Source organism: Piliocolobus tephrosceles, chromosome 15 (assembly GCF_002776525.5).
Source record: "Piliocolobus tephrosceles isolate RC106 chromosome 15, ASM277652v3, whole genome shotgun sequence".
Lineage (NCBI taxonomy): Eukaryota > Metazoa > Chordata > Mammalia > Primates > Cercopithecidae > Piliocolobus > Piliocolobus tephrosceles.
Window position 1 is genome coordinate 70475531 of NC_045448.1, and position 15929 is coordinate 70491459.

General features: G+C 37.6%; 1 protein-coding gene across 1 annotated transcript in view; it reads left to right on the forward strand.

Annotated features, from left to right (window-relative positions):
* Positions 1 to 15929, forward strand: part of GMCL1 (germ cell-less 1, spermatogenesis associated) — a 52606-nt gene that overhangs the window by 23789 nt on the left and 12888 nt on the right. The window contains exons 9-11 of the mRNA XM_023224009.2: positions 2541 to 2678; positions 8580 to 8649; positions 12518 to 12593. Coding sequence (XP_023079777.2) covers positions 2541 to 2678; positions 8580 to 8649; positions 12518 to 12593 — 284 coding nt within the window. The remainder of the gene's footprint in view (positions 1 to 2540; positions 2679 to 8579; positions 8650 to 12517; positions 12594 to 15929) is intronic.

A 15929-nucleotide genomic window follows, 5' to 3' on the forward strand; every position in this document is an offset into this window, starting at 1 on the left:
AGCCCCCGCTTCCCAGATTCAAGCAGTTCTCCTGCCTCAGCCTCTCAAGTAGCTGGGACTACAGGTGCATGCCACCACACCCAGCTAATATTTTGTATTTTTAGTAGAGATGAGTTTTGCCATGTTGGCCAGGCTGGTCTTGAACTTCTGGCCTCGAGTGATCTGCCTGCCTCGGCCTCCCAATGTGCTAGGACTACAAGCATGAGCCACCACACCCAGCATATATTTTTGTATATTTCTTTTAAGTTATCTTAATTATTTGACTTTTCAGATCTATATGGATCAGGACTACAAGAAACAATAGAAATGTAGAAAGTTTTCTACACAATTATACTTGAGGATTGCTATTGAATTTGGCTAATGGAATAAGTATGGCCACATGTTGTCCAGCAAGCAACTTTAAAACATTTTTCTTGGTTCTGTAAATTCTTACAGAAATAAATGAGCCAGTCTATTCTACACCCTTGACGAAAAGGCTTCATGAGATATAATCACCAGATTTCTGTGAGACAATCCAGAATTAGATTTTTATATCTTGTTCATGTGACAGAACACCTGTAAAAACAAAATGGTATTCTCAGCACACCCCATGAAATTGGCACATTTAATTCAACATGTGAACTAGAACCAATGTTGTTATTTTTAAAACAAGAGATATAAATCCACTGTCACGTACCTGTTGTATAAATAAGCAAAGTTAACTATTAATTTTTTTAATGAATTTACTGCTTTCTTGTTTGCTTTGCTGACTCTAAGCAGGTGCCAAGGGAATACAAAAAATATATGAGATAATGTGGAAATTCTTTTCGTTAACTTGGCTGTCTTTTTACAATTTTCAGGAAAAAAATATTTTAGTGGGGAACACCTTCTGGTCTACAGAAAACCTGTATTCTATGTGAAGCATAGTTTGAGACATAATAGTCTATAATGGCAACTGTCTTGTTTTTCTCCTTATCCTTAATAGCAACAGGACTGGGTATACATACTCTCCTGGGTGTATGTCGTTTGACAGAAAACATAGACTAGGGCTCATGCACAAATCCCTGTTTGATAGCAGTAACTCTAAACCTTTCCTTCTGACTCATGAAAGCACACTGGAATGTAACTGAGGGCAATTTTTAGGAATAACCTTAAATTCTCCCTAAAAGAAAAAAAATTATATACTTCATAAACTTGAATTATTCTATTTTCTTTTCTTTTTTTGAGACGAAGTTTCACTCTGTCACCCAGGCTGGAGTGCAGTGGTGTGATCTCGGCTCACTGCATCCTCCGCCTCCCAGGTTTAAGCAATTCTCTGCCTCAGCCTCCCAAGTAGCTGGAATTACAGGCACCCACTACCACGACTGGCTAATCTTTTTTGTATTTTTAGTAGAGATAGCGTTTCACCATGTTGGCCAGGCTGATCTTGAACTCCTGACCTCGTGATCCACCCGCCTCTGCCTCCCAAAGTGCTGGGATTACAGGCGTGAGCCACCACGCCCAGCCGAATTATTCTGTTTTCAGTATTATTATTATTATTTATTTTAGAGACAGGGTCTTGTTCTGTCACACAGGCTGGAGTGCAGCGGCACAATCATAGCTCACTGCAAGCTGCAACTCCTGGGCTCAAGCAATCTTTCCACCTCAGTCTCCTGAGGAGCTGGGTCTGCAGACACATGCCACCACACCTCGCTAATTTTTTAATTTTTATTTTGTGTAGAGATGGGAGTCTCACAATGTTGGTCAGGCTCGTCTTAGACATCCTGGACTCAAGTGATCCTTCCACCTTAGCCTCCCAAAGTGCCAGGATTACAGGTGTGAGCCACCGTGCCCAGCCTTGAATTATCTTAATAATAACTGAATACTACCCAACTGTTGCAAAACTATGGCTACAATGTCTGTCTTTTATTTTATTTTGTTTTATTTTTTTTAAATAGAGATAGCATCTCACTATGTTGCCCAGGCTGGTCTCTAACTCCTGGGCATAAACAGTCTGCCAGCCTCAGCCTCCCAAAATGCTGGGATCACAGGCGTGAGCCACCATACCTAGCCATACATAGTCTTTCTTATTTTGTATTTCAATAGAGAATTAATATATTAACTAGTGTTCATTACATGTAGCTGAAATATAAGTTAAAAGAAATTAAGAGATAGTCTTTGTCCTGTGTACCTTACCCTTGAGTGAGGCTTTTGGGCTCCAGAGTTTCACTGGCCTGTTCAGTTCCTGGGAGGGGGATTCTGGTGAGAGTGTGTAACCCTAAGTACCTTTCTCAAGCCTTCCTTTCCCAACTTGCACTATAAATGCCAAATGTCCAGAAACAGCTGAATTCCCAGCCCAGGGGTTTCATTAGGACCAAAGTTAATTTCCTGGGATTTTGAAATAAATCTCCTTATGTTTTTATCTGTAAACCTAAGGTTTATAAAATTCTTGAGAACTTTAAAACTACCTTATTTTGTATTCTAATAGACGTGAGTGTACATGTATATCCCCCGTCCACAAAAACATTTAAGAATAATAGGTTTTAAAAGAATGACTGTTTAACTTACATGGTTTTTTATAGATTTTGAAGGTATGGCCTTTCTTGAAACTGAACAAGGAAAACCATTTGTGTCAGTATTCAGACATTTAAGGTTACAATATATTATCAGTGATCTGGCCTCTGCAAGAATTATTGAACAAGATGCTATAGTACCTTCAGGTAAGAGAACATAATGAATTTGTAATTTTAAGTAATATATTTCTAATTATAACAGTAATATAGATCATAGAATAGAACAAGGAAGTAGAAATTATTATTAATCCTAAAAAGGTATACATGTTTATTCCAAAGGGGAATCATACTATAGAGGTAATTTTCCATGCTTATATATCATGAGTATTTTCCCATATCATATTTCATTAAATACTCTCTAGAATATTTAAATGATTATCTAGTATTCTGTAATATGGATGTTCTTTAATTTAATAAACCAGTACATGATTTTGGATCAGACTCTTAAAAATGACTTTTGAAGTATTTAAAGATCATAACTGATTTTTCTATTAGTGCTCCTTAAATTTGTTTATTCTGGTTTTTTCTTATTCTAAAGTCTTAAACTTCATGTTGAAGCAAATGTGTCTTTGCTAATTATAATTTAAATTTTTTGAAATAACTACTGATTTACCTTTCTGAGTTAAATCTCTAGTACTTGTGAATAATTCCATTTAGTACTATATATACATATAAGAAATGGAAAATAGAATTTCTGTTTGAAGATTTATATGTAATGTTTGTAGTAATAATTGGAGTTATAGATTTGTGTAAAAAGTTGTGATTTTTTTGACACCTTAATTGTGACATAGCTGTATGTTTATAGATTTAAATTGTTCCTGAAATCTGTATACTTATTTGGAAAGGAATTGAAGGGAAAGAAAACTTAGAGTTAACTCTTCTGGTATATTTGGAAGTGGTACATTTTTATAAAATCACTTCAGCAAGTTTATAGATGCTGTTTAAATCACAAATTCTCTGAATTTTACATTCCTTATAGTATAGCAGTTCTATAATAGTTTTAGGATCTGTTAAATACCAGGCCCTAGCAATGATGTAATATTAGATGCCAAAGCCAATTACATGTGCCACTCTAACTGTACTTCTTTTTAAGGCTTTTTGCAAATGAATTTTGAAAGAGATTGGGGAAAAGTTTGTTCTAAAGTGGTTTAATTTAAAGTATGCCTGTGATGCAAGTGGATAAGCTTTATATTTTTGGATTGCAAGATGGGTACAAGTATTTCTAGTCTAAAATAGTTTATTCAATATAGAATCAGAAAGAGTTTAGATCTTGTATTTTTTGGCAGATGTCAGTCATTGTTACCATATCTTACAGATAATTATTTACCACATATTTATCACATTGTGAAGGGACAGAAGGAAGCCACCTAATTCACATTATTGAGATAGATTGGTATATGCTGTCAGTAGGAAAGTATCTTAGATTTGAAATGAGTTGAAATTATTTTGATTAATCAACCTAAAACTTGATCATTTTTCAGAAATAGTGCCAAACGTGTTAACATTAATCAAAGTTAGGCATTTGGCAATATGGAGAGTTTGAGTACATCTGTTTACCATCTTTAGGTAAAAAATTTAGAAACATGTTTGATTAAAAGTTGAATTGGGACTTTGTATAGAAGCACTTTATTTTAGGATTCAACTGTGTCAAGCACTCTACTTTGTGCTGAGTACTGCTGCAGAGCATTCTACAGCTTTCGTATTGGTGTCACTGCAAATTCACATTTCAACACTAAGCTTGAACCTTGGGACTTCTTACACTACTTTTAGTTCGTTATTTCTCTTTTTCATTTCCTTCAGCAATTATATCAATTTCTGCCACTCTGTTCCAACTTTCTACCCAATTACCTCATTGTCAGTTTTGTGAAAATAAGTTACTGAAAATGAAAAAGTATATAAATCCATGTAATAAATTCAGAAAATAGCTTCAGAACTAGATTTTTATGTTATTCTACATAAGTGTTTTTGAACCAGGCTTCTCCATAATTTTGTGTTACTATTTTCTACCTAGATGCTCTATACAGAATACTCTTATTTGTCCATGTAGGAATTTTTACTATGTAAATAAATGTTTGGTCACTCATCTTCATTATTTACATCTGATTTATGTGTTTCATAAAGTAGTTCAACTTGTAGGCTTAGTTTTTTGCTATAAGCCATATTAGTTTTAAGTGGGTTTGCGTGAGTGTATGTATACCTGAAGATACACTTTTCCCTTCACCTAAACAAAAAATGCTGGGCAAATTAGGAAGTACCTTTTTTGCTTTTTAAAGTGCGTAAACATAAGACATGACATTTTCAAATAATATTGTTTTAGAGGCCCCATTTCCATATTCTTTGTGTAAAACTAGGGAAATAATCTAAATAAATTCAGTCTCATATATCTCATTTATTCCATTGGGAAAATACTGTGTTTATATTCAAAACTGCTGTAGACTAGATCTCAGCTGCAGATCGGATCCATGACACTGTCAAATACCACCTTGACATGCCCATTTTTTTTTCGCCCTGTGGCCTGGAGAGGGGCAGGCGGGTAGAGGCAGAGTCTTGCTATGTTACCCAGGCTCTTCTCAAATTTCTAGTCTTAAGCAATCCTGCCACCTCGGTCTCCGAAAATACTGGAATTACAGGCATGAGTCACTGTACCTAGCCCCTATTTTGAGTTTTTGTTTTGGACCTTGGTCTGATAAAGTTTAAAATAAGTGCTGAAACATATTACTATTTAGTCAAAGTTTAGTCTACTTAGTCAAAGTTTCTTGAAGGCACTTTTTCAGAATCTTTCCAGCCAACAGTAGCTCTCTGCCAAAAAGGATTCTGGCAAACTCTGCCTAGTGTTTCTTCCTTTTTGGAAATGATTGCATACAAACATATTGAAAACTCTGTGTAAATGAACCTGCTTCACTTCTTTTCATCCCATATTTTACCAGGGATTCTTTTTTTTTTTTCCTTTTGCAATGCTATTAACATTGCATTTGAACTTGTGCTACATTGACTTACTTTTGGAATGCTGCTTTTAAGACATGGGACCTAGAATCCTTGAGCTACCAATGACCAGAAAAATTTGAAGTTTGACTTTTTACTCTTTTGGATTAAGCCATGACAAGAGAAACAAAAATATGTACTCATGTTTTTAACTTGTTTAAATGCTTTTGGTTTTAAAGGAGGTTATACAAAAATTGTTGCAATTTAAATTCTAAAACATTTTTGGCCGGGTGCGGTGGCTCACACCTGTAATCCCAGCACTTTGGGAGGCAGAGGTGGGTGGATCACAAGGTAAGGAGATCGAGACCATCCTGGACAACATGGTGAAACTCCGTCTCTACTAAAATACAAAAAATAAGCAGGTGTGGTGGCACATGCCTATAATCCCAGCAACTGGGGAGGCTGAGGTAGGGGAATTGCTCAAACCTGGGAGGTGGAAGTTGCAGTGAACCTAGATCATGCCACCACACTCCAGCCTGGTAACAGAGCAAGACTCTATCTCCAAAAAAAAAAAAAAAAAAAATTTTGTGGGATACGTCTAACATGATATTTGAGAATATACACGTATGTGTAACTCATTCCAGTTTTACAAATGAATCATGAAATGCCATATGCTATCTCTAGATCAATGAGTTTCAAACTCCAGGCATTTTAATAGGTAGTGATCAGCTTTAAATACACATATATAATAATTTTTGGCCGGGCACGGTGGCTCACACCTGTAATCCCAGCACTTTGGGAGGCTGAGGCCAGCGGATCATGAGGTCAGAAGATCGAGACCATCCTGGCTAACATGGTGAAACCCCATCTCTACTAAAAATACAAAAAATTAGCCAGGCGTGGTGGTGGGTGCTTGTAGTCCCAGCTACTCAGGAGGCTGAAGCAGGAGAATGGTGTGAACCCTGGAGGCAGAGCTTGCAGTGAGCCAAGATCGTGGCACCACTGTACTCCAGCCTGGGCAACACAGTGAGACTCTGTCTCAAAAAAAAAAAAAAAAAAAAGAATTTAAAAAAATATACGCGTATATATGTGCTGAGTCATGCAATAGTTGCTACTAGTATTTACCTATGAAGACAAATTATCTGTGCCAGACACTTAAATTCCTTATAATATCAAGAATATAATTTTGGAGGACCCTGAAAGAAACATTCAAAAGTGTATTTAGGCCAGACATGGTGGCTCACACCTGTAATCCCAGCACTAGGTGGCTGAAGCAGGAGACCCCTTCTCCATAAGAAATGGAAAAATTAGCTAGGCATGGTGGCAGACACCTATAGTCTCAGCTCCTCTGGAGGCTGAGAAGAGAATTGCTTGAGCCCAGGAGTTCAAGACTGCAGTTTACCAAGATAGGGCCACTGGACTCCAGCCTGGGCCACAGAGCGAGACCGTGTCTCTCTCTAAAAAAAAAAAAAAAAGTGTATTTGTATTTATAGGATGTTTTCAGGAAAGACACCAGTAAATCATTGGAAGTCACCTGATTACTTTTATTAAGTAGAGACCTAGGAAGTGACAATCCAGATTTTAGTTGCACTACAATTTCCACCCCTCTTTTAGACAGAGATTGAAAAATAGGCCGGGCGCGGTGGCTCAAGCCTGTAATCCCAGCACTTTGGGAGGCCGAGACGGGCGGATCACGAGGTCAGGAGTTCGAGACCAGCCTGACTAACATGGCAAAACCCCATCTCTACTAAAAATACAAAAATTAGCTGGGTGTGGTGGTGGGCGCATGTAATCCCAACTACTTGGGCGGCAGAGGCAGGAGAATCGCTTGAACCCAGGAGGTGGAGGTTGCAGGGAGCCAAAATCATGCCACTGCACTCCAGCCTGGGTGACAGAGTGAGACTCCATCTCAATCAGACAGACAGAAAACAAGCAAACAAACGAAACTGGTAGGTAGCTTATATTTTACAAACATACTATAATGGCTTAATGATCTTTAAAGTGGTAAAGGTTATATAGCTTTGTCTCAGGATAGACTGTACTTATATTGCATACATTTAAATTGGGATGTAAACCCTTAGTTGAAAGCATATTCTTGCATTTAATGTTTTCCTTTTCATAGTTCATATTAATTTTTCAATTGTAAAAATCATACCTGAAACTATATTTTTAGTTTTTACAGAAGTTCTGACAGAAAATTGAATAATAAACTCTTCAGTTATTAACATCTAAAAAATAACAATTTGTTTTTTGGGAAATCTCTAAATTAGTAGATGAAACATGCACACTCAATAAATAATTCTAGAATATTAGATTTAGATAATATAAAATTAAAATATTTTAAATTATTCTAAATAGAATAAAAATTACAATTATTGACATTCCTTTAATAATAAATACACTTTTTTCCCACAAAATAAGCCTGTGTAAGTGGAAATGTTAGTTATTTTAGATAAAAACAGATTAAAAACAAGAGTAGGCCGGGTGAGATGGCTCATGCCTGTAATCCCAAGCACTTTGGGAGGCTGAGGTAGGAGCATCACTTGAGCTCAGGAGTTCTAGACCAGCCTGGGCAACATAGTGAGACCTGATCTCTCCAAAATCACGAAAATTTGGTGGACATAGTGGCATGTGTCTGTCGTCCCAGCTACTCAGGAGGCTGAAGCAGGAAGATTTCTTGAGCCTGGGAGGTCAAGGCTGCAACGAGCCCTGGACATGCCAATGCACTCAAAACCTGGGCAACAGAGCAAGACCCTGCCTTAAATAAATGAACAAGTAAATAAATAAAGAATTGGCTTAGCACTATTTATCTCTCTGCTCTTGTTTATTCCCAACTAGGGTAGTTTTTCTATTTTTTTTAAGTTCTTAAATTATTTTTCTTTTTTCTTTTTTTTTTTTGAGACAGAGTCTCGCTCTGTCGCCCAGGCTGGAGTGCGGTGGCCGGACCTTGGCTCACTGCAAGCTCCGCCTCCCGGGTTAACGCCATGCCTGGCCTAAGCTACCTAATTTTTAAATTGCTATTTTAAACTTGTATTTAGAAATGGTAACAATTTTATCAACTATGAATGTTTAAATCCTTTATGTTCTTCAGTCATTATTTATTATTAATTTATTCTTACATTTCAGAATGGCTCTCTTCTGTGTATAAACAGCAGTGGTTTGCTATGCTGCGGGCAGAACAAGACAGTGAGGTGGGGTGAGTATATTATAATGTATTTTTTGTTTAAAAAATTTGCTATGGATTTTTTAATGCATTAATTATGTTGCAAAATCATTAACAGTATTGAAAACTCAAGCTGTTGAAGTAAAGATCATATCACTTTTTATTATATTTTTACAACATTATCAGTCTTATAAATGTCTTTCTGGTCAATTAGTATAATGCAATTATTGAAATGTCATTTGCTTTGTTAGTAAAATCGAACATGTAATCCATGTATACCTTGTTTCACTTAGTATCATATGATTTTCTTTCGACATACTGAACTATTATTTGAGGTAATGCTTTCATAAAGCACAATTATTATATTTATGTCTAGGTAAATCTGTTTTTTCTTATTTATGGTAGTATTGTCAAATTCTAATTAATGTAATAAATAGGTTTTTTGATGATCTTTAAGTCTAAAACGAATTTAAAAACCATGCAGGCCAGGCACAGTGGCTTACGCCTGTAATCCCAACACTTTGGGAGGCTGAGGTGGGAGGATCACTTGGGGTCAAGAGTTTGAGACCAGCCTGGCCAACATAATGAAACCCTGTCTCTACCAAACCCTGGAAGTGGAGTTGGCAGTGAGCCAAGATTGCTCTACTGCACTTCCAAGCCTGGGGGATAGAGTGAGACTCTGTCTCAAAAATAAAATAAAATAAAATAAACAAAACCAAAAAAAAACACCATCTGGTTACGGATACCTTCCCCAAAAACATATGACTTCCCCCACAAAACATTAATACTCTTTCTTCATCTTAAAGTAAAGAGGTATAGTGTTTTGTAGTTCACAGAACTTTGATATTTGTGATTTGATCCTTCTGCTAGCTTCTTAGTATATAGGTATTATGAAGAGACTGAGTATACAGAAAGACCTTTGAAGTTTAATTTTTTGCCCCTAATCTCTTTGAACTCATTTTTATATACCAAAGAATTTTTTAAAGTAATGACCTAATTATAAGTTTTCATCCAAACAGTAAGTGTATGAAAGTATTTCATAAATTCATGATGCTTATCAGATTTTTATTATCCAGGATCCTAGTTTCCACTTTGATTATAATTATATATTTTTTCAAATATATTCCCAGTATATTTATCGAGCATAAATAATAGTAAGATTGTTGAGGCTGGGTGCGGTGGCTCATGCCTGTAATCCCAGCACTTCGGGGGGCCAAGGTGGGTGGATCACCTGAGGTCGGGAGTTTGAGACCAGCCTGACCAACATGGAGAAACCCCGTCTCTACTAAAAATACAAAATTAACCGGGTGTGGTGGCACATGCCTGTAATCCCAGCTACTCAAGAGGCTGAGGCAGGAGAATCGCTTGAACCTGGGAGGTGGAGGTTGCGGTGAGCCAAGATTGCGCCGTTGCACTCCAGCCTGGGCAACAAAAGCGAAACTCTATCCCAAAAATAAATGAGAAAAAAAAGGTTGTTGAAATACAAATAATAAATTGAAACCAAAAAATGAGCTATTTAATGAAATTGAGAACTGAAGCATTTTGTAGTATATGAAGTAACAATGAACTGTTTAATGGAATTGAGAACTGAAGCATTTTTGTAGTGTATGAAGTAGCTTATAAATCATCCAATATCTTCTGTATATTCAATTTTTAAATTTTGGATGTTCTTTACTTTTCAAGATTTTCCTCACCCATTTCCTTATTGAGGGTAATATAGAGTTTCGTCTAAGATACTGCACTAGAATAAGTGTTTAGTTTTTTGCCTAAGAGGTACAGTCATTCTGGGGGGATTGGTTTCAGGACCCCTGCATATACCAAAATCCACACATACTCTAGTCCCACAGTTATTTGGTCCTGCAAAACCCACATATACAAAAAGTTGGCTCTCCATATACAAGTGGGATTTCACATCCCACAAATACTGCATTTTTTTTTTTTCTTTTTTTTTTTGAGACGGAGTCTCTGTCGCCCAGGCTAGAGTGCAGTGGCGCAATCACAGCTCACTGCAAGCTCCACCTGCCGGGTTCACACCATTCTCCTGCCTCAGCCTCTCCAGCCACTGGGACTACAAGCGCCTACCACCACGCCTGGCTAATTTTTTTGTATTTTTAGTAGAGACCGGGTTTCACCGTGTTAGACTGGATGGTCTTGATCTTCTGACCTCGTGATCCGCCCTCCTCGGCTTCCCAAAGTGCTGGGATTACAGGCATGAGCCACTGCGCCCGGCCAAATAGTGCATTTTTGGTCTGATTTTGGTTGAGAAAAATCTGTGTATAAATGAACCCAAGCAGTTCAAACTTGTTGTTCAAGGGTCAACTGTGTATGATTATATTCCCGCTTAGGAAATGTTCTGTTCAGCAGATAAACCAAGCATCTGCTCACTGCTACAGGACTGCTAAAGTGAGGAAGACACTATATTCCCTGGATGCTAGGTTATAATCTGATGTCAAGTCTCCCTCTGGGGTTCTCCTCATAAAACTCTCGTTTACGTTGCCAAGAAAGTTATCTTTCTAAAACAAATAAAACTGTGTCACTCCTCTACTTAAATATGTCCAGGGATATTTGATGATAGTTAAGGGATTATAGTATTGGTATTCAAAATTATTGAAGCTAGATGGTAAGAAAATTTGGCTCATTACACTGTTTTCTCTGCTTTCATATGTTTGCAGTTTTTCATAATAAAAAATTTTAAAGTTACAGAATAAATGCTTGGGAACTAGTTACCTACAAGAGCAGTTGAAACTTATTAGCATTACCTGTGGGAACTGTCAGCATTCTATCCCAGATGCATTTAGCTTCATCTCCTTTCATGTTCATCTGCACTAAATGTGCACTAAATTCTTATGTTCATATACTGCAACTGCATTAAATTCCTTTACATTTGGTTTTCTGTTATGCTCCAGTTCCTTTTTATCCACTATTTCTTCTGCCTGGAATACTCTTAGCCCTCCTTAGAATTCACCCCTCACCTCCACCTCACCCAACAAGCTTCCACTCAGGCACAAATAATATTTACTCTCTAATGATCCCCCTCTAACCATGGGCAATAAATCTGTACCTTCTTCATGCTCTTAACATCACAAACCACAAATTATTAATGTTATTATAATTAACTCTATTATAATTATTACTTATGTCTAATTCCCTACTAAACTGAGCTCTTGGATATCAAGGACATGTTTTATTAGTCTTATTTACATTTATTTATTTATTGTATTTGTTTCATTATTTTATTATCTATTATATATGCTATTATTGCACCCAATTTCTAGGCACTTCATGTTGTGAATGAGTATATGAATGAATGTATTGTATTGCTATCATTTGGAATTATGAAGCTAATGATAATACCATATTTATTACAACTTGAGATAACAGTGTTTCTCTTAATTTATTAAGGTTTTTAAACTGGGGAACCAAGTAAAGACTTAACTGATAAAATTATACATTTTCTATTAAATATTGATTTTGCATACTTACACTACATGAAAAATGGTTTACATGTGAAACAAGTAATGTTAAGTGGTAGGTGATATCAGGTCACATCTTATTTACAGCAATAATAGATTTTAACTTATTTTACTTAGCAGATTTTTGCTTTTTTTTTTTTGGCAAATAGAATTTTTCAGTTTTTCTTTTCCTCTTCTCTGGTTTGACTGAGCCCTAATAAAAGTGGTCCAGAAGTCAGGGCTATAAGTGAAACATAGAAGATATTAAATCTTTTTTATCTAGCAAAGGTAATGGACTAAATTTAATCCACACATTGTTATTTTTATCTGTACCACAAAAATTTATTTTTAAATCTGGTAGCAAGATTTTCTGTCCTTAACTCATAGTTCTTTTTTAATTATTAGTTGCATATTTTCTATGAGAGTTCATGTTTTATGTATATTTTTAGGCCTCAAGAAATCAATAAAGAAGAACTAGAGGGAAATAGCATGAGGTGTGGTAGAAAGCTTGCCAAAGATGGTGAAGTAAGTATGGGTTGTGACTGTTAATATTCTCATACAAATTGTATTATCAGCACATCCTGCACCTGTAAGTAATAATCATGATACTTGGCATACCTCAGAAGAGCTTATATACTTTCTGTAGCATGATCTTCTGGGAAAGGCGTTACAGCCACCACATTCAGTAGTGATTGATTACTTGGCCTTGTATGAGAATGCCGAACTTAAATTTTGAGTTCAGATAAGAGATACAAGAAGAGGGTCCCTTAGCAATCCGAAATTAAGATAAAGAAGAAATTGTGAGGGATCTGTTACATACTCTTAAAAGTGATTCTGTGTTACAGTTATCCTAAATCAAGGACATTCAGATCCATTGATTGTTACCCACATTAGGAATTACCTTTTCTCGGCCAGGCACAGTGGCTCACACCTATAATCCGAGCACTTTGGAAGGCTGAGGTGGGCAGATCGCTTGAGGCCAGGCGTTCAAGACCAGCCTCGCCAACATGGTGAAACCTTGTCTCTACTGAAAATACAAAAGTTAGCCAGGCATGATGGTGCGTGTCTGTAAACCCAGCTACCAGGGAGGGTGAGGCACAAGAATCACCTGAACTTGGGAGGTGGAGGTTACAGTGAGCCAAGATCATGCCACTGCACTCCAGCCTGGCTGGAGAAACCCCATCTCAAAAAGATATTTTTTCATTGTCACCCAATATAAATGTATATAAGTGAAAGAACAGTATTTAAAAACAATACTTACCCTTGTGCATCCAGAGATTATTTTTTCTATTTAATACTTTTATTATTATTTTTTATTTAGAGACAGGCTGTCCCTCTGTCACCCAATCGGGAGTGCAGTGGCGTGACCACAGCTCACTGCAGCCTTTACCTCCCAGGCTCAAGCACTCCTCCCATCCCAGCATCCCAAATAGCTGGAATTACAAGCATGAACCACCATGCCCAGCTATCTATTTAATATTTTTTTTAAAAAAACTGACTGTGGCTGGGCGCGGTGGCTCATGCCTATAATCCCAGCACTTTGGGAGGCCAAGGCAGGCAGATCACACGGTCAAGAGATCAAGACCATCCTGGCCAACATGGTGAAACCCCATCTCTACTAAAAACACAAAAATTAGCTGGGCGTGGTGGTGCACACCTGTAGTCCCAGCTACTCGAGAGGCTGAGGCAGGAGAATCGCCTGAACCCGGAAGGCAGAGGTTGCAGTGAGTTGAGATCACACCACTGCACTCCAGCCTGGTGACAGAGCGAGACTCCATCTCAAAAAAAAAAAAAAAAAAAAAAAAAGCTGATTGTATCCTATTCAATTGATTTTACAATCTACTAATGGGACATGAACTACATTTTTAAATATTCCCCCCCCCAATAATCATAATTTTTATTTTTCAAAAAAATCAGCCTTATATAGATACCCATTTGGTTATTGCTGTGCCAAACTTTTCCTCATTTTTACTTTATTTATTTTTAATTTTTAAAAGTTGATTGTTTTTTGTTTGCATTGGTTGACTGATTGGCAGTGTCTCAGTGTGTCGCCCAGGCTGGAGTGCAGTGGCACAATCATTGCTCACTGCAGCCTCAGTGCTCTGAACTGAAAGCAATCCTCCTACCTCAGTCTGTGGAGTAGCTGAGACTGCAGACACATGCCACCACACCCAGCTAATTTTATTTGTTATTATTTGTAGAGATGGGGGTCTCCCTATGCTGCCCAGGCTGGTCTCAAATTCCTGGGCTCAAGAGATTCTCCTGCTTTAGCCTCCCAAAGTACTGGGATTACAGGCATGAGCCACCATACCCAGCCTATGTTTGCCTTTATATTATGATAGATGTTCAGAGTGTAAAAGAATAGTTTTCTTTAGTTCACATTTTTCCTTGTTGCTGCTTCCAGATCTTGTTGTTACTTTGAAGCAAATGCTTCTACTATACCACCTACTACCCTTATTGTGGCCATAATTCACTGAGCTCACTGCCTTTCTTTTCTTTCTTTTTTTTTTTTTTTTTTTTTTTGAGACAGAGTCTCACTCTGTTGCCCAGGCTGGAGTGCAGTGGCACAATCATGACTCACTGAAGCCTTGACTTCCTGGGCTCAAGTGATCCTGCCACCTGAGCCTCCCAAGTAGCTGGGACTACAAGCATGTACCACCACGCCTGGCTAATATTTTAAAATTTTTTGTAAAGACAAGGTCTCACTAGTTGCCCAGGCTGGTCTCAAACTCCTGGGCTCAAGTGGTCCTCCTACCTTGGCCTCCCAAATTGTTGAGATTACAGGCGTGAGCCACCAGGTCCAGCCCTCATTACCTTTCTTTATCACTATTCTTATTATCAGTCTTGATGATTTCAGTATCTCTATTCCTTGACCTTCCTTCCCTCATGCTCTTGTGCTCTGCCCTACCTCAGGCATCCATTCCCATGAGCATACCCTTGCGTTTTTAATTACTACACCACCTTCAAAATCTCCGTTTTCAGACCCCACCTCGTCTTTCTAGCTCATTCTAGCACCTGGACTCCAACAATTTTTTAACCTCATTTGGCTATATAATACATTATTTTTGCAACCTTTCCCTATCACCTTTCTGACCACATTTCTACTTCTTTCTTTGCCTGACTTATATTTTATGTTCCATCTTAAAATTGGTCGCTTGCTTATACTCTTTTAACTTTTCTTTTTCCTCTTTGACATGTTAAACTCACCTGGCTAAACCCCAACTCTTGTTAAGGGGTGCACTCCATGCTTGCATCCAAACAGATGAATGTGATTAAAGACAAACACCATACCTCATTAGGTTCCACTTGAATGTGGTAACCATGAATTTCAAGTAGGTTAGTGCTGCATCCTGATCTGTCTGCATTTCCCTAGTGAACTGATCCTCCCACTAGCTGAGGTAACTCATACCTTCTCTCCTCAAAAGGGCAATACTCTCACCCTTACTCTTATCTGATGGCCTTGCTGCCTACTGCAATGAAAAGAGAATCTGTGCATCCTCTTACCAGTAGTTCTGCCAGTCTACCTGCATCTGTAGCTATGCGCTATGCTTTTCCTCTTACTAGAAAAATGAACTGCCTGCTTCTTAGTCCATTCCCTCTCTTTGTACTGGACTCTATCCATGCTCACCTATTCAGAATCTTTGCTCCAGCCAGGCACAGTGATATGCACCTGCAGTTCCAGCTATTTGGGAGGCTTAGGTGGAAAAATTGGTTGAACCCAGGAGTTAGAGTTCAGCCTGAGCAATATAGAGAGACCTTGTCTCTAAAAAAAAAAAAAGCTTTGCCCTTACAGTTATCACCTCACCTCTGCTAGGGCAGAAACTGTATGTTATTTACTGCTATGATTCCATTGCTTAGAGG